Below are 18435 nucleotides of genomic sequence, written 5' to 3' on the forward strand. Positions count from 1 at the left end.
ATATACCTCTTTACTTTTTTGTAAATGCTCTCATGACACCATTGTGTGTCCTTGCAAAACCCAATAAACAAAGAAAAAAAATAGTAAGCAAATTAATTAAATAGCACTGCAAGCAGAGACTCCTGACATATTGAGTGAATCCAAACAATACATTTTTCCAAAGGCCTGTGATCATGGATTCACCCCCACACTGTACCACATCCTGGATTTCATCATTCTCAGCGTAAGTACAAGTAGGCGGAATAAGGACCGCCCACCCAGATTACGTCACACACGGCGTGGCGGTTGCACAGCTTTTCACGGGAGCGCGCCTTCCCGTCAGCGCGAGCTTCCTGTCAGAGCGAGCCGAGACTAGACCAAGAGCGGACGTGTTTCTCCTACAGAGAGGGAACAGTCACACCACTAACCAGCTCCACAAGCCTGTAGCCGCGTTGCGTCGTTACTCGAACCAGAACCAACCAACTCTGAATTCGCATTAAATATGTCTAACATCATTTGTTGTCAAACGCCCCAGGTAAGATTTTTTTTTCTCTTGACATTTAAAAAAAATCAACGAGGAATTGGCGCTGTTTGATGTCTTTGTCAGGGTTAACGTTACAACACGTGGAGAAACCGTTAAAGCTGTCGTTGGTTACAGTTTAAAGTGGATTGTAATGGTGGTCGTCGTTCTTTAGTTAACGTTGGATATTTATTTTGCACTTACAATGAATGGTAACAGCTGTCTTTGCCCAGTCTTGGTGGAAACGGCTGGAAATGGCTCGATTTCGATCTGGCGCGGACAATGTCACACACAAACCGACGTTTTCCGCATACATAGCATATCTAATGACGCGGATATTTGACTTATATTACCCAGCTAACTGAATAGCGGAGTGGTTTCTTGTGTTGAGTACGGTCAAAGAGCTAGCTAAATGTATTCGCCGTGGTCCAGTTAAATTAATTTACCCGGCTTGGCGCTCTCATGGCTCCCCATCCTGTCTAAGCAGCAGGTTGTCTGCTGTAGCTAGAAAGCTAACATGCACTAATGTTAAGTTAGCGCCCGAGCGAGCCATACCTCTCTTTCGGCTCCTTTTGATTGCGAGCTAAAGTGGGTGTATTGTCTGCCTTTGTAACCGGTGTAAAAGTCGATTTAGTCAGATTCTTTTTGGGGTGGGGTGGGGGGTCGGCTCTTGTTCCTGACCCACTTTCTGCTGGCGGGATGTACGTACAGTCTATACGACTTCGGGCACATCGCCAGGCTTCATGGCCCTCATACATAACTCCAACCAGAGGAGGAGACAGACGAATGAATGGTTTGCAGCGAATGGGCAAACATACTGGGTGTCCAATCGTGAAAGACTTGCCCACTGGGGGCTGGCAGGGTGGGTAACATAGTATGGGTACATCCTGTCCTTTACTCACGATATATAGAGCCATATTGTCTCAGATTCTATGGGCTGTTGACATACTATTGACGCCTTACTGTTACTGTCGGCATTGCGCAGTATCGATTGTCTAGTTAAAGGAAATTGTCTAGCCGATTCTTAACGATTCGGGATTTTCTAAAGTGCTTTAGTATATAATGTCTGCCGGCTGCAGGTCGCCTCATGCCACATAGTATTTGACCTACTGTGCTGTTAATCCGGTCTTGAAGCTGGAAACCACGTGGAAAATTCTCAAATAACCCAGATTAACAATTTGAGAAAGAAGAAAACCATATGCAGGCGTTTTAAAGGCTTCTTCTCTAGATGACTAATAAAACATCCCTACTGTCGGTTTGGTCATGCTTCCAAGTTATTCTCTGTTTTACTTCCTTAAGTGGTATAGAAATGAGTCGCTCTTGTATTTAAACATGAGTGTTGTCTCATTTCGCACAATTAATCCTCAGTATTTCTCAGTTAAATTTGTTCAGTCTTGTTTAATTTGAGATATTATTGTCTCTGTCCTGCCACTGCTTTGATCAGAGGTGTGAATTTTTTTTCTTTTTATAGACGCACAATCAGTACAATTCGTTGTTATTGTCACACCCTTATGAGATCCTCTTGTTCAAGACTTGTTAAATTAAAGCAGTAAATTTCCACACAGTTAAAGCTGGGTTAAATAGTCGGCAATATCTCTCTTCACCACTGGAGGGGTGTCTAACAAGCATTGATTGTTCAGTGTCAGACCTGCACTTTTGTGTCTGACTAATCAGAGGGAAAAATGGAGAGAGAGAGAATACATCAAGAGCTGCCCTCTGTGACAAAGTTGGGAACAATCTCACTCTTTCTCTGTCGGGCCTTTGTTCTGTCCCCTTTGTTCCCTGGTTATCAAGCGTTTGCACATGTATCTACATTTACAGCTCACAAAGTCTGCCTGTCTTTTTGTTTCGCTAAATAAATTCCTATATGCTTGGCCACTGACCTGATGCAGGCACTGTTATTTCCCCAGTGTCACTATAGTTTTGTTTCTTGTGTCTGTGTAAGTGACTAAAAGGCAAGAAATAAAAACACATGTGTATCATGTTTAACCCAGCAGTTTTGTTTTGCACTTTTATGGAGCGTGACTTAATTCCTGGATTGCCATTTGCTAGTTTCCACAGAAACACTGGCTAACGATGTAAGATTTTCTTATCAGTTTGCAGAAGATTGTTGTTTAATCACAGGCTGCGATTAAGGCAGCAATGCTGTGTTAAGAGAGAATGATCTAGAGAGCTGAGGGCGTGGCATGCCTGGCAGAGCAGTGGGTTAAAGTGCTACTGCTAGGTAGAGAAATGAGAGGGGAACAAGGCAACAGGCGAGCGTGTTGGATCCAGCCATGAGGAGGAGTTGAGCTTTAGAGCCTTCACAAGGAGTCTTCTGCCAGATGTTGCATAATGCCTCAAAACTGGGACAGTGTTCCCTCCATCCACACACAGACAGACGGGGTGAATTACAGCTTTCAATGCCAACCCTGCTGAAAATGTGGTTCATTGCAATACAAAGACTATATTCTAGCATGTGCAGTTGTGGTTGAGCATTTACCCATAAAAATCTCTGGCACATCTCCAGCAGTCTTGACGCTTAGTACTTTTACACATCCGCCTTTCACAAGTTGGCCATTAATGAAGCACGGCACATACGCATTTTGTGTGGGACTTTTTTTTAGCTTCATGCTGCACATGATTAGCATCTTTTGAGATAGAAAACACAACTGGCTCTGCAACAACACTACTGACTGCCTGTTCTGAAATAGTGCAATGTACTTTTTAAGAGCAAAACAATAAATTTTTCATAGTTCCTCTTAGTCCTTCTCTGCCTTCAGACTGATAGCCATCATCTTCTCCTTGTACATTTTGTCCCTTTTTTCTCTTTTGCGTCATACTGTGTAAGTCTTGAAAAAAGGTAAAAACTTAGAGAAAGGAAAAAATAGAGTCAAATGCAGTCCGAGGCTAAGTAATCGGATCTCAACATAATTCCTTGTTTTTTCTTCTGATACTTGATTTATGCTTATTAAACTCTCACTGTGTACAGTGTGGTTTTGAGTTTAGTAGGCCATGGAATTTGAGATTTTTTGTTTTGTTGATCTGGCCAAGTGCACAATTGTATTTGTGCTTTGTGGGTGATTTGAATCACTTGAGTTTCAAGTGACTGGCATACAATACATGCGCCTTGCATCATTTTGTTCAGCCTGGAAAGGGTAGTCTGTCAGGCTGGCTTTTGGCGCCTTAACTTGTTGAACCAGTTGCTTGCCATCTTGAACGTACATGTTGCTATTTTTATAGGGCTAATTCATTGAGAGGACATAGCTCAGGGCAGTCTTACTTCGTTCAATTTGTAAGTGCACAGATGTCCTACACTGTAAGCATTTTTTTCCAGCTGAAGACAAATGTTCCAGAAAAATATCATTTAAGCAGGTTTCACACATGGCCTTGGGTTTGCAGTCTTGCAGTAGTGAGCTAGCAGATAACCCTAGGCTGCACTGTATCTGTGGTTTGTGCACAGTTCAAATGGATCTGAAACATGTGTGTGCATAAACCTCCTGCAAGGTTCAAGAATCATTTTAAAGTCTTTTTTCTTAATATTCTCATTGTCTGACTAACTTGTCGAGTGCCTCCTTGCATGTTTCTTTTAAGAGTAGAAGCCTGCAGTTATTTGTTACAGGACTTTTGTGCTTCATCATTGACAAGTTCTTGTGTTGACAGTCCTGCATGCAAACCACAAATGTTAATGGTATCTAAAATCTACCACTTAAAGCAGGTGAAGTAACAAATAGCCTACATTACATGCACACCAGCTGAGTAACGGCTTTCTAAAAATGATTTTATGATCACACATTAGTTGGATACACACTCCAGAGATGCGAACTCCTCAACCTTTGCTGTTTTGAATAGGTTACCTACAAGCTTTGTGTAGAAGGAAGGAAATTCTGAGGAAGAATTTTTTTTTCTTGGGTTCACAGCTCCGCTCTGCTAACATCAGTCTCTGAGCGATGGCTTAGAAAGTTCACAGTATACTTCACATTTGTCTCGCAAAGGTTATTTAGTCATTAAATCAAAAAATGCTCGCAACTGCTACCTTTTTTGAAGAGGAACTCTAGCGTGTGCGAGCTGTAGACTGTCCAAGTGCTGCCCTGCCCTCGCAGTTAAGTTCCTGCCTATTTTGTTCCGTCAACACCACGTTTAGAAAACACATTTTTGACATTTGTGAATCGATTCAGAATCGTAGGAGATAACTATTTTGATAATCAAAAACTTTTTAAAGCAAAAATGCTAGAAATTTGCTGGTTTCAGCCTTGTATATGTCAAAATTAGAGGATTTTCTTTGACACTGTAGCAGACTGAATATTTCGGGGTTTTGGACTGTTGGTCAGACACACGAAGACATTTAAAAAGACATCATCATTGACTGAGAAATTATAACAGGCTTTTTTTTTTTTAACTATTTACTGACATTTTATAGACAAACAGTTCATCAATTGATCATGGAAAATAATCATCAGATCAATGGATAGTTGCAGTCCTTATGATAATACAAAGCATTTTGTGTGGAATTTTAAATTTGTGTGGAATTTGTTTTGTTTTTGTTTTTATTTATCACATGAACCAAAGTGGCTTGACGCTATGTGCTGGTAAAGGAAGTGCCACATTGAGCTGCAGATCAGTATGTTGATTATCGATTCCTTTTATGTGTTTTTATGAACGGTTGTTTTACCCCTTAATGGCTGTTAGAATTAGTTTTCAGGCAGATGCAAATATACTTAAAAGTAACTAGAAATGAACATGTAAAGCAAATATCTTTCAAAATTTTCTCCCCCTGCCCCCAGACCCACTATTTGTGGGAAGCTTTCTCTATCCACACAATGTTCTCACCTTACCTGTTTGTATCCTTGACACTCACACAAAGCTATGCCACCCAGGAAAGCTTTGTCACATGGAGTGTGGATATAATTTCAGACAGGGCCAGCTGCCGTGGTCTGTCTCATCCTGTCTCTCCATGTGGGATAGTGATAAAACTGTTGGAATTTGAGTGAATTTCATTTGTGCTGTTAAGATCATATCGGTCCAAGTGAGATCTGTATTTCTTTGTGTGACAGATGGAGAAATCCAAACTTTTTTTTAAATAGCAGAATAAAATGACTTGAGATGGAGAGATACAGCACGGGACAATCTCTATTGGATCATGTTTTGTGGGAGTGTAGGTCTGCGTCAGGGTTAAATAGCATATTGACTGGCTGTGGAAATGCTGTCTCAAGTTGTTCCCTCCTGCGCTTTCCTTATAGGTCAATGTCAGAATGAAAGGGTTCCTATAGGGTGGAGCCAGCCGAAGGGGCTTGTCATAAGATTTAGTTGGAGTGGTTCGCCTCAGAGAGAGTGAGGACAGAGCTGAAGGCATGAGACAGATTTAACGGTCTTGCGTGGCCCAGTGGGACGTAGCAGCAGGTGTGGAGACTTAAAGCGCTAAATGGAGGGTGTTGTATGAGAGGATCGTGTGCTTAGCCAACTCGGTTATACCACTGCATGCCTGTTGGTGCACAGCATGTTGGGATAAAATGCTGAATTCCAGTTTTCTTCCTGAATTCGATGAGGATTATTTAATCAAGTCAAGTGACTATTGTATCCTTAATCAGATCGCCTATTCTTGAATTTTTATGTGTGTTGGGAGTGTGGAAACACTGTGAGCTTTACTGCATGGTTGGAAAATGACTGGTGAAAGGGACGCTGAAAGAGTGGAAGAGGAGGTAGTGTTCTCCTTTGCAATTGTATGTGCAAGGTTTCCTCGACTTACCACGTGGAACTGACTCATGCTAGCATTGCAAGAGCGCCAAGAAAAGGCAGCATCAGTTTCAAAATAAGCCATTTGCCCTCTCTCCTCTTGTATGAAACAAAAATTCATGTTCCTTTTTTTTTTCTCTTTTCTCCTTTTTTCTTTCAGGTTATAATGTATGACCAACAGAGAATAAGTACAACTCTATAGCCAACGGGTTCCCGAGGACTTGATTACAGTCGCTTCAAGCCTGATAGTTTGTCGGTGCGACTGGTTTCCCTCTCCCTTCTGCTCACGCCCGTCTAGTCAACTGGCATTTCTTCTGACAACTTCCCCATCCCTCTCCTCGGGTGAAGAAGACCAGAGTTTCCCTGTGATCTCGGTCTGCTTTGCCTATTGCCTACCTTCGGTTCTACTCTCAGCAGTGGTGCTTCCCTGGATTTGCATTATTCTCTATTAGGTAAGGCCATGACTAATGCATATGAGAGATTATAGTACACAATGCACATTAAAGGCAGCTAATCCTAATCCTCTCTCTTGGTCATCAATTAATAAAGCCAGCTATTACTATGTTGCACAGCCGAAAGCATGTTGGACAGAGTATGCTGGGTGTTATTGCCTGACTTGACTTGGCATAGATTTATTCATTTCATCTGTTTTCTTCAGACATACCAACAAAATTCACCCAAGATGATTCCAAATGGTTATTTGATCTTTGAGGATGAAAGTTTCCTGGATTCCACCGTGGCCAAAATGAACGCTCTGAGAAAGAGTGGTCAGTTCTGTGACGTTAGACTGCAGGTATGATTTAAAGCAAACACACAAACACATACACACAGTGAAGGGTATAGTCGGGGGTAAAATGACAAACATGTTTTAATATAAGGAATGAAAAACAGTTTGAAATGCATAAGATATCAGAACAAACTACAGTTTGTATCATATATAGTCCAGTTCACTGGGTCTAAGGGATGAATGGTCTGTATTTTGTTCAAAACCCGCTTGAGTCATGCCAAACTTGGAAACAAGGAAAAGACATGTCGTTGTCCTTTTTCTGTTATGGTTAGACAGACTGTTATGGTTCTGCTGCTCTCATATTTCAAGTGTGAGAACCTGTTTCCACCATCTGTATGATGCAGACCTCTGACACACTTGTGCAACCATTCAGGCTTTGACATTAAGAGGTTTCCTCTGAGACAGGGGATCTTGGAGCTTTTTAATTATTTGTATTAATTTTTAATTACTGATCTTGGCATTTTTAATTAAAGAGACTTTGAAATGTCATAGTGGGGAAAGCACAGGTGCAAATAATAAAACATGATAGCTGAATTCCTTTTAGCTGCTTGGGTTTCAGGTTTCTGGTATTGTGCATGTTGACCCCCCATGGTCACACTGTCGAGGCATACGGGGACACTTGAATATAACGGAGACATCTTTCATTTTACTAGTTACACCTGTGCTTTTCCTACGATAAAAGTCAAAATATCTGGTGTGGAAATCAATATCCTGTGAGCCTGAAATAATTATCGTTTCTCTTCATTTGACCAGGTGTGTGGTCATGAGCTGATGGCTCATCGTGCTGTCCTGGCTTGCTGCAGTCCCTACTTGTTTGAGATCTTTAACAGTGACATTGAGCCTCATGGAGTCTCTCATGTCACTTTTGAGGACTTGGACCCAGAGGCTGTGGAGATTTTACTCAACTACGCCTACACTGCCCAGTTAGTAGCCTTTATGACCTTTGACCTATTGTCCCTGAGCTTATCATTGCAAAATTCTCAACTTGAAAATGATTGACAACTATGTTTTCTATGTGTAACCTAGGCTTAAGGCAGACAAAGAACGGGTCAAAGAAGTTTACTCTGCAGCCAAAAGGTTCAAGATGGAGCGAGTCAAACAGGTTTGTTTTTAGTCATCTGCCTTTATTTATTTCCCCTGAGACATCCTGTGAGACCCCCGAGGACAGTTTTGACTTGATGCTATAAAATGCACAAATTAAACGATACTGAAGTAAACCAATGTTTGTTACACATGGTTTTTACAGGCTACAAATAACATTTATTGTGAAGTTGTAATTAACTCTCACATCTCCGACTCACTCCTCAGATTTGTGGTGACTACCTGCTGTCTAAGATGGATTCCCAGAACGCCATCTCCTTTCGTAACTTTGCCAGCTCTATGGGAGATGCCAGAGTTTTGGCCAAGGTGGACGCCTACATCCAGGATCATCTACTGGAAGTGTCTGAACAGGATGACTTCCTCAAACTTCCCCGCCTCAAGGTAAAACCTGACTAGCTTAAACTTGCACGCATGCCAGCTTGTTTACTCTTTAAATCAAGAAGTCTGTACAAGTATTTTATTAGTGTTGCCAGTGAGATTTTACACAGTTGGGGCCTTTTTATAATCGTAAAGCTACACGGCTGTACAGTAGAGGTTTTGACTGCTAATATCTAATTCTGGGATTTCTGGGTTTTCTATTCTAGTCCCCCGTTTGCTTCTGCACTAAAAATAGCCAGTGGTGGAGGTCTTAGATTGAACAACTCTGGATTAAGCTTTGTATTTTTAACTTTCTGACTTTAACGTGAGATTAACACAACTTATGAAGGTGTGCCTCCTTATAGATTTTCCTACAGCTAAAGCCTGCTGAGATGGATTTAGGGCAGGAGACTTAAACATATGCAATGAAGGGCTTGCGTAGGTGTGTTTACAGTGTGTAGGTTTCTATTTAAACTGAGGACTTTGTCAGGTGGTTTCCTCAGGCACCTCTGTGGTTGATGTTTTGCAAGTTGGATAAATCACCTGGTATTGTAATGTGTTGGAATTCAAAGCTGTGTGCTAGTGGGCCTCCATTTTTCAAGACCGCCGATTTAGGGTTGTAGAGGAGTTGGGCAAAGTGCTGAAATGACTAGTTCAGTTGTTGGTTATAGCTTCTCAAATGTGAAGATTTGCTGCTTTTTTGGGGTTCATATTATTTTTAATTAAATACCTTTTATGGCTTTTTGACTGTTGCTATTAAAGATATCACTTTGGGTCTAGGAGCTTTTGATGCTCCTTTGGCATTAATTCTTACAATTTTAGATCGTAAATGGAAAATGCTTAAATGAAACTTATTTATTGGTCGCAGAAATTGTTTGCTGTCCCAGTTGGGAGCTAAAAATATAACGGTTAATATTGAAGTTCAATTTATGTGTAAGACAGATCTGAACTGTATTGATCATTAAGGGAAACACTAACAGCTGGTAGCTTTTTGACCCATTAGCTAATTTACTGCTGTCTTTCTTGGGTCGCTTGTTGCAACAAAGGATATTCAAGAATTTTCTTTAAGACGACATGAATTTGTAAACTTGACCTGAGCCAAATAATCTGGTGTATGTAAACAAAATTCCTGTTGAGACGTTTAAAATACAACTGACCCAGTGATTAATTCAAATGTGGGTTGAAGGTTGCACGAGGAGCTTACGGGTTTAATAAGTGGTGGGGGTGATTCCAGAGCAGCTTACTATAATACTGAGATGAATCTTGCCAAAATTGGGCAATTATATGGAAATCAAAATAAATCAAATGTTCCTAAGGCTCAGGTAAATGAGTAAACCAGTAATAGGGCTGTGCAATATGACCAAAATCTCATATCCCCATATAGGTCATTTCATATCTTGATTACGATACATATCATATGAAACGATAGACATTTTTCTATCATGGCACGGTATATATCGTCATAACACACAACCCTAGCCAGTAAGATCACATTTTCCAGTTGGCAATAAAAGCCATGGTATTAATTTCCTCAGTTATGCAGTCACTTTATTCCTACTGTGCATGAATGTAACTCCTGTTTCACCCCCTTTGTGTGTTTACAGTTAGAAGTAATGCTAGAAGACAACCTGACCCTGCCCAGCAATGGCAAACTTTACTCAAAAGTGCTCAACTGGGTACAGCGTAGCCTTTGGGAGAACGGAGACCAACTGGAACGACTGATGGAGGAGGTCAGTACCGGGGCGTGCCGTTTCAACTCATGATTACCACCTTGTCCCTTCCCCTCCTTCTGGCTCCTCCTGTTTTTGACGTTAAGAAGTCATTAAGGGAGCTGAAATAGAAATAGCATGCCATTGTCATGCTGCTATGTCAGGATTGTTCTTTTTTTTCCCTCTGATTTGTTGAGGTTTTTGCAGTAAGAAACTGTACCCCTGAACCATACTACAAATTAGAGGTGAGCCAAAAAGAGCTGCTGTTTGCTCTTGTTTTTTTGTTTCAGCTGTTCTCCTTTTGGGTGATGTGGTTGATTTACATACAACCCCATCTGAGTATTACAGTGCTCCTCTCCTCTGAAACACAAAAACAGGTTCTCTAAGGTCTGACCCTTGATTCTGCTGTCTCACTGCCACTTTACTATCTGAACAGCTGCGTGTTTGTTGCTCCAGCACTAACAGGCCCTCCTCCCCATTGATTTATCTCTCCTGTAGGTTTATTAGCAGCAGCAGGAGACCAGACTGAGGAGCCAGGACTGAGCCACCAGGGTAATGAGTCAGAGAAAAGAGAGAGAGAGGAGAGGAGCACTACTGCCTCTCAGCAGCCTCTCTTTGCAGCCAAGCAACACAGTGCTCCCATCTGTCCATGCCATTTATACAGATGCATCCCATTTTTGCATTTACAACACATTTTAGCAATAAAAACATCCAATTGAAAGCCCCTTTACTGCACATAACAATACATGCTCATACAAATACCTACGTATCAACTGGCACGTTCAACAACCACTCAAATTAGGCATTGGACAGAATACAGCATTGCACATAAGCATAGTGCTTTGCTCTGACAAATATTATATTTCACTGGACTATAAATGAAATATTAACCTTCCAGGTGAAACTTTAAAAAAAAATTCTAAACTGATAAAAGCCTTTTGCTTTTTTCCTTTTGTGAAATTTGCCCCAGAGACGGTCAACTGTCTGACCAACACATTGTCAGATTATATTTTCTTGTCTGGCCTCAACAGAACAGAACAAGTGTGGGTTTGTTTTTATTTCTTGTTGGATGTAATCTATAATTGGATAATGTTCACGCATTAGCTTGATAGTTAGCACTACTGCTTAGTCATCTGGATTTGACTGCCTATTGTGGCTGCCATCACAATGACCAACTTCTTCAGCTAGAGGACCGGTTTCCAAGCAGCAGAGGTGGAAAGAGGGCTGCATGCAGCCCCTCCTCCTCCTCCTCCTCTTCTTCATTCTTCACAGAAGATCTTTCCAGATGCAGCCTCTCATTCTTCACCAGCTCCCTCTTTTTTTAGATGCAAATTAAGGAGAGCCACTGTCACACGCATGGCAGATACCTTCTTGAGCTCAAATATTTAACCCACTCTGTGCAGTGGCAGCAGCAGCAGCGTGTGTCTTTTTAAAGGAAGCTTTGCATCCAAGCGACTGAAGATCCAGGCCTTCGTCCCCTCCCCCTCTTCCTCTTCACAGCACTGCCCTCCCTCCTCCTCCTCCTTCCTCTCCCCCTTATGCAGGGGCTCTCAGTGTGTTGCTATGGAGACAGCCACATGGGTGTGTTGTTCCTGTTTGTCTTACAGGTGCAAACGCTGTACTACTCACCTGACCATAAGCTGGTGGATGGAGGGCTGGTGATTGAGGGGCACAGTGAGGTGTTTGGTGGCGAGGAGGACCACCTTCAGTTTGTGCAGGTACTCAACAGCTTGTGCCTGGCTTCACCGTAATGAAGTCTCTACCACATTTTGCTTGGCAGTGTGTAGCTTAATTGTAGAGCTTGTGCCTGGCCATGCATAAAAATACTTCACAGCCTGTGCCTGGCTAGAAGTAGATACAGCTCATTTAATACCATAATTTTGCCACAATGTACGTTAACAGCAAATTTCAGGGGATTAGCAAGAAATGAGCTATAACGCCCATCTGGCTATGCCTTTGAGCATATATTTAACCATATTTTGACTTTTAAGCTAATCTCAAACCAGTGGGAACGTGGGCAGTGATGACTGTCTCAGCTTTTTCTTCTCGATTTTGAGTTGTGACTGAACTGTGTGCTGTTAGATTTTGATGCAGACTGGTCTTGGACTTGACTTTGCAGTGCTGTGTTGTTGGCTTCACATGGTGTCAGGTGTCAAAACATACTCAGAAAAGATTAATGTAGGCTTATTATGTCAGGTCCACATAAGACCAGCTTGATAAAGCGTAGGTTGGGGTATGATTAGCTGGTGTTGGCCACTGGTGGGCCTGTGGTGCAAGCTTGGCTTCTGTAGCTGCACTGTGCTCTTGCAGAAGAAACCCGTACGGGAGAGCACCCAGAGACAGATGAGCTGCAGCTCTTCAGGAAGCCTGTCGCCCTCCAACCAAGCAGCAAATGCCCCTAAACAGACCGCCAGGAGAGAGTGGAAGTACATCGCCTCTGAGAAGACTACAAGTAAGTGTGTTTCTTAACTCCATGTTATTTGTTACAGGACAATCAGAAGAAAGTCAGAAGTCTGCTGGCTTTAAAGGCATACTATGCAGGATTTGTCAGTTGCTGTTTGTAAACACATAGCATTCAAAGTTGGCACCTCCTCCCTGGCTCAACGAGCGATTTAGAGGGAGAGAGAGATAGCAGTTGGTTGAGCAAGCTAGACAGTGAATGAAGAGAGTGAGTGGCGCCATGAGAGCACAGTCATGAATCAGAGAAATAAGACATTATTTTCTGATTGTTTTACGGTGCTTACGTTCTAAAGCACAAATAAACATGACCACACCTCCGCACAACCCTGCGGGAAGGTGCCACATTTCTATATTTTGTGTGAACGCAGAGCTTCATTCCGTCCACTGTGGTCTCTCCGCTCCGCTCAGCCCTGCCCTAGGTCAAGAAGACACACAGAACTGCAGCTCTTCATAAATCCATAACAAAGAGCAGAGCGCAACCCTAAAGGTTGATGCCAAGAAATGTCCTGAAAACAGCAAAATCATAAGAAAAATGTAGCCACAAGCGGTGATTCCAGGGTTCAAGCTGGATGTTTGGACAAACTGTCATTGATTTATAGCCAAATTTGCACAAGGCCCATGCACGTGTTTGGAACTGGTGGCGCCCCCTGTTGAGCAATTTTACAAACGTGGTTCAACAGTCTTTTTGAAACAAGTTTTGTAATGATTGGACAAACAATTTCTGATTTAGTCTGACTTGTGTTACAACGCACATAACTTTCAGGTTATGTTTCAGGTAATTATGTACATATTGTGCAAGTTTAGTGATTACTGGCCCAATGGTTGTTGACTTTGGTCTATTTATGTGCTGAGCCAGGCCCTTTTTAAAGTTCATTGGTCAATATCTTGAAAACCAAATAAGATATCAACAAGCTTTATGCAACTTTTGATAGACGTGGTCCAGTAATCAGCAGAAAATGTGGTAGCAATCGGACCTGCGGTTTAGGAGGAGATATTAAAAATGTGTTGGCCCGTGCACGTGTTTGGAACTGGTGGCGCCCCCTGTTGAGCGATTTCCCTTCGAGCTTGAACCCCAGATAAGGAAATAAAGGAAGAGTCTCTGCAGATACATACACTGCCACACACTTCTAGTGGGTCATAAGTGATGACTGAAAGGGATTACTTTTGTATGAGTCTATATTGTTTTTTTAGGAAAATCCTGCATAGTATACCTTTTTTTTTTTTTTTTTTTTTTAACTTTTTTTATTAAAGGGAATGTGTTTAATTTTTTTTTTTCCCCAAAAGAAAAAAGTTTCTCAGAATCTTTTTCCTCCAGGTGTCTAATAACATTCTTCAATCTTCCCTCAGACAACAACTACCTGTGCCTGGCTGTGCTGGATGGGATGTTGTGTGTGATCTTCTTGCACGGTCGCAGCAGCCCTCAGACCTCTCCCTCTGCCACCCCCTGCCTGATGAAGAGCCTCAGCTTCGAGGCCCAGCCTGAGGAGCTGGAGGAGCACCCGCTCTCACCCATGCATTACGCTCGCTCCGGCCTGGGCACCGCAGCCCTGAACGGAAGACTCATCGCGGCAGGTTGGTCCTAAACAGGGTTTCAATATTACAATATTACAAACAAGTGCCATCAGAACTTTAGTCTTTAGTGAGGCTGACCATGAATAAATGATGTAATCTGTGTATAAGTTTCTTTAATTTTTGCCGTTTTTAATGTGGGAGTTATGTAGAAAAACTGGGAAAGGGAAACTGTATAACCTTAGATGGACCTCAGAGCTCCAGTGTAACCTTGATACATCTTGATGTTCTGCAGGAGGTTACAACAGAGAGGAATGTCTGAGGACTGTGGAGTGTTACGATCCCAAAGAGGACCGCTGGACCTTCATCGCTCCCATGCGAACTCCAAGGGCTCGCTTCCAGATGGCTGTGCTCATGGTAGACTTTCCTCTTTATCTTTGTCTCAAATTTATTTACTAGGGGATGTAACAATTTTCCAAATCTATGGTAATGAGAGCTTACTAGGCTTCACCTGCAGTGGTGGCAGCGGGTTGGGGAAGGGGGGGACCAGTAGTTAATCCATCCAGTATACAAATAAGATTCAATCGTCTTTCAGAAATAATGTAGTTAACTGAATATCTGTTAGTCCTTGTAGTTCTGAGTCCACAAGGCAACCAAAATTAAATTTGTTAAGTGGTTGGTTGATTCATCTAATGATTTGTCCATTTACACCTGCACAGGGTCAGCTCTATGTGATTGGAGGTTCGAATGGACATTCTGATGAGCTGAGCTGTGGGGAGACATACGATCCACGCGCTGATGAGTGGGCTCAGGTGCCAGAGCTCAGGACAAACCGCTGCAATGCAGGTCAGCCTGTCCTGCAAGGACTGATTAACGGACTGTTGCATCTCTAACAAGGAAAATGTTTAAATTAGGATGCACCTCTGTGACCTATTTCAGGCTGTTTCAGCTCACTCCTGTCATCTCTGTTTTTAAGGTGTCTGCTCCTTGAACAACAAACTCTATGTTGTTGGTGGGTCGGACCCCTGCGGGCAGAAGGGCCTGAAGAACTGTGATGCTTTTGACCCTGTGACCAAGACCTGGTCCAACTGTGCCTCCCTCAACATCAGTATGTGTCCACACAGTCCCAAATACACTCAGAACATTCAACTAACTTTAATACATACACTATTATTTAAACTTAAGAGTAAAACTCAAATGTTTTGTCGGAGACAAAAGGGAAATAAAAAGTTGTATTTATAAAGTAACCTTGTTTTTCAGGGAGACACCAGGCAGCACTGTGTGAGTTGGATGGCTTCATGTACGTGATTGGAGGAGCAGAGTCGTGGAACTGCCTGAACACTGTGGAACGCTACAACCCTGAGAACAACACCTGGACCCTGATAGCCCCCATGAATGTGGCTCGCAGGGGAGCCGGCGTTGCTGTCCATGCTGGTAAGCCAACAACTACATAAGAGGTTGGGATCAGTGGAGCCAGATATTTGTTTTGCACGTGGCAGCTTCTAGCGTGTAAACAGCACAAGAGCATCATGTTGTGTGGGCGATCGTGATGTTGCTTCTAGACAAAAACGTCCCAGATAATAATGTAATTCAGGTGATTCAGTTTCTGAGCAGGACACAATTTGTCATGTTTTGCTGATGCTGATGTCTCTCTCTCTCTCTCTCTCTCTCTGTGTCCAGGCAAATTGTTTGTCGTTGGTGGCTTCGACGGCTCCCATGCGCTCCGCTGCGTGGAGGTGTACGACCCCGCCCGCAACGAGTGGAGGATGCTGGGCAGCATGACATCTTCACGCAGCAATGCGGGTGTGGCCATGCTGGGCGACTCCATCTACGCCGTGGGCGGCTTCGACGGAAACGAGTTCCTCAACACGCTGGAGGTGTACAACCCCGAGACGGACGAGTGGAACGACTGCACCCAGGCCCCGTCTCCCCTCTCCGACTGAAGAGGGGGGAGACAGGGAGGAGGACGGCGGGAGGGACGGGGGGGTTACGGAGTTTCACAGTGCTTCACCTTTTTCCAAACTAACAGGCTTAGTGACGTAATCGTGTTTCGTGATGTTACGTGTGTGTATGAGCGGATACGTGTGGGGGAGGGGGAGGGAGGGGTTGTCAGGGATGAGGGGTCTTCAGTGAAGACTGGCTTATATTTGGTGGGTGGGGAGGGGTGGGGGGGTTGTTGCCTAAAACAACATGACGCCTTTGCATATTGCATACAATGTTTTACGTGCTGTATATATTTTGTTTCTTCCTCATTTTTTGTCATATGCCAACATTTAATACACATTTAGTGCTTTTCTTTTTCTCTTAGAGTTGAAAGGTTTGTCACTTTCATTGAGGGTTTTCAGATGAGCTAGCTACTATTCGTCACTTGGAAGGTGGCAGTATGGGGTGTTGACGATTGAATTTTGGAAGTTCAAAGTTTATTTAAGAATATTTCTGTTGTGGAAATGTAATTTTGCTCACATATTTAAAGGTCAGTGGTTTGAAGCCTTACTCAGAGTGCGAGTTGAAAAAAAAACACCTGTCATGGCTTTTTGTGTCATTTAAACAAGCTGGATTGCTTTTTGAATCTTAAATGATGGCCTTTTTTATATTTTTTATACACTGCTGATTTACCAATAAAATAAAAGTAGTAGCAGACAGCTTAAGTCAATGAATCTAACCAGTGCCAGTTTTAGTTCATTTTTTGTGCACACACCACACACGCACAACCATGCTTCTGCTAATCAAACTTTTGTTATTGTGATTTAACTAATTGATGTATGTAGAGATGCAGTTTACTGAAGATCCTTTTTTTTTTTTTTTTTTTTTTTTTATTTCCTTGTGTTTTAAAGTGTCAGGCATTGGCAGATTCTTCTGGGAGGAATGTTAGAGTGAGAAAATTATCACATTTGTAACATTTCTTAATTAATAAATCATTTAAATCTGATTTTTTTGTCTTCAGAACTTTTTCCTCAATTGCAACACAAGTGAATGATATGCAAATGAAAGTATGACGTCTGCCATACTATTCTGGGAACTGCCTGTGGGCTTTTACAGGTAATATTTAGGGTTGTAGCTCTAGTCAGGAGTAGATCAGCAGCTGAACTAGGTGCTCCACGCCTTGTCTAAACTGCCAACAGCTGAATTACTGATGCTAAATTTAGAAATGACTGCTACCTTGTCTCACTCTTGCCCTGCTCGTAGTGTCGAGTAATTACTGTGTCCTGGTCTACGCTGTCTAAGCTTTCATTGCCACCAGTTTCCTCAGGGACTACCACGCTAAGCCAGGTTTTTTCCTGCTCCTCTAAGTGTCTTTTAGGGGAGATTATACTAAGCTGGCTAACAGACCTCAGCAGGAAGGGACGACGACAGCCACTCTGGCCTGTGGGAGGGTTGTGCCAGGACCAGCTGAGCAGGCTGCATCTGCATGACCTCAGACATCCCCCCCCCCGACCCTGCGCTTAGTCACATTCAGCTCATTCACAAGTTAGCCTCAGATATTCTCTGCTCACACACGTGACCGTCGAGGTAAAAAAGCGGCATATTGGCCCCATGCTACCGGAAACAGGGACTAAATGTTTAGATACTGATAAGTCTGTCCTCTTAGCCTTTTTTTGTTCTGGCCAAATGTATGTAGACTGATGTCCGGTCACTCTTCTGCCTTACACAGTAAATTGGGAACATGACAAGTTGTTTCCGGCTTTCTCTTTTTGCTGTTGATTTATACCACTGAAAGCATGAGACAAAACCAAATAAGTAGTAACAAATTAAAAAAAGGCCATGATCTATTGTTAAAATGTATAATTATGCAGACAGGACTATAATATTACACGTTTAGCCACTTTGATTCTTCCTGTTTCACAGTTTACAAACCAGCACAGCAACCCAAGCTTAGACAAAGGTATTCTGAAAACAGAAGATATAAAAAAAATGCTCGGGTGGTTGTTGCTGTTTCACATTATCCTTTTACCTTGATTATATAGAGATTAAAAGCCTCTTTGGGTTAATGTCAGATCTTAAATTACATGTGGTTACTTTGGCACAAACCGCTCCAGCATTAAAATGGTTTAATTTAGAGATGAAGTGCAATGAAAATGTACTGCACGCACACGTTTAAATGGTTAGTTTGGTATTTCTAAGTTAGTTAAAAACATGGTTTAGGACATGCATCTGGAACAAAAAGTCAATATCTTAATTCAACATTACAACTGTACAAAATGTCCAATAACAGTACTGAGTTGAACTCTGCAATGATTTAATGAGAGGGAGTTCAGTAACTTCAGATCATCATTGGACCTAGTTATTTGCCCTCTCACCCT

The 18435-nt window shown here is 42.3% G+C and overlaps 1 protein-coding gene across 1 annotated transcript; it reads left to right on the forward strand.

Annotated features, from left to right (window-relative positions):
* Positions 1 to 320: 320 nt before the first annotated feature.
* On the forward strand, positions 321 to 17063 carry ivns1abpa (influenza virus NS1A binding protein a). The gene is made up of 15 exons (XM_042416824.1): positions 321 to 514; positions 6372 to 6663; positions 6870 to 7004; positions 7752 to 7921; positions 8025 to 8100; positions 8307 to 8480; positions 10061 to 10186; positions 11773 to 11883; positions 12476 to 12617; positions 13973 to 14197; positions 14430 to 14551; positions 14854 to 14980; positions 15111 to 15242; positions 15395 to 15568; positions 15815 to 17063. The coding sequence occupies exons 3-15, from the start codon at positions 6894 to 6896 to the stop codon at positions 16075 to 16077; spliced, it is 1953 nt and encodes a 650-aa protein (XP_042272758.1). The 5' UTR covers positions 321 to 514; positions 6372 to 6663; positions 6870 to 6893; the 3' UTR covers positions 16078 to 17063.
* Positions 17064 to 18435: the final 1372 nt, after the last annotated feature.

This window comes from Thunnus maccoyii, chromosome 7 (assembly GCF_910596095.1).
Source record: "Thunnus maccoyii chromosome 7, fThuMac1.1, whole genome shotgun sequence".
Taxonomy (NCBI): Eukaryota; Metazoa; Chordata; class Actinopteri; order Scombriformes; family Scombridae; genus Thunnus; species Thunnus maccoyii.

Coding starts and splice junctions, on each gene's coding strand:
- ivns1abpa (XM_042416824.1), top strand. CDS start 6,894: ATGATTCCAAATGGTTATTTGATCTTTGAGGATGAAAGTTTCCTGGAT. Junction 14,552..14,853: donor TCCAGATGGCTGTGCTCATG/GTAGACTTTCCT, acceptor ACACCTGCACAG/GGTCAGCTCTATGTGATTGG. Junction 14,981..15,110: donor GACAAACCGCTGCAATGCAG/GTCAGCCTGTCC, acceptor TCTGTTTTTAAG/GTGTCTGCTCCTTGAACAAC.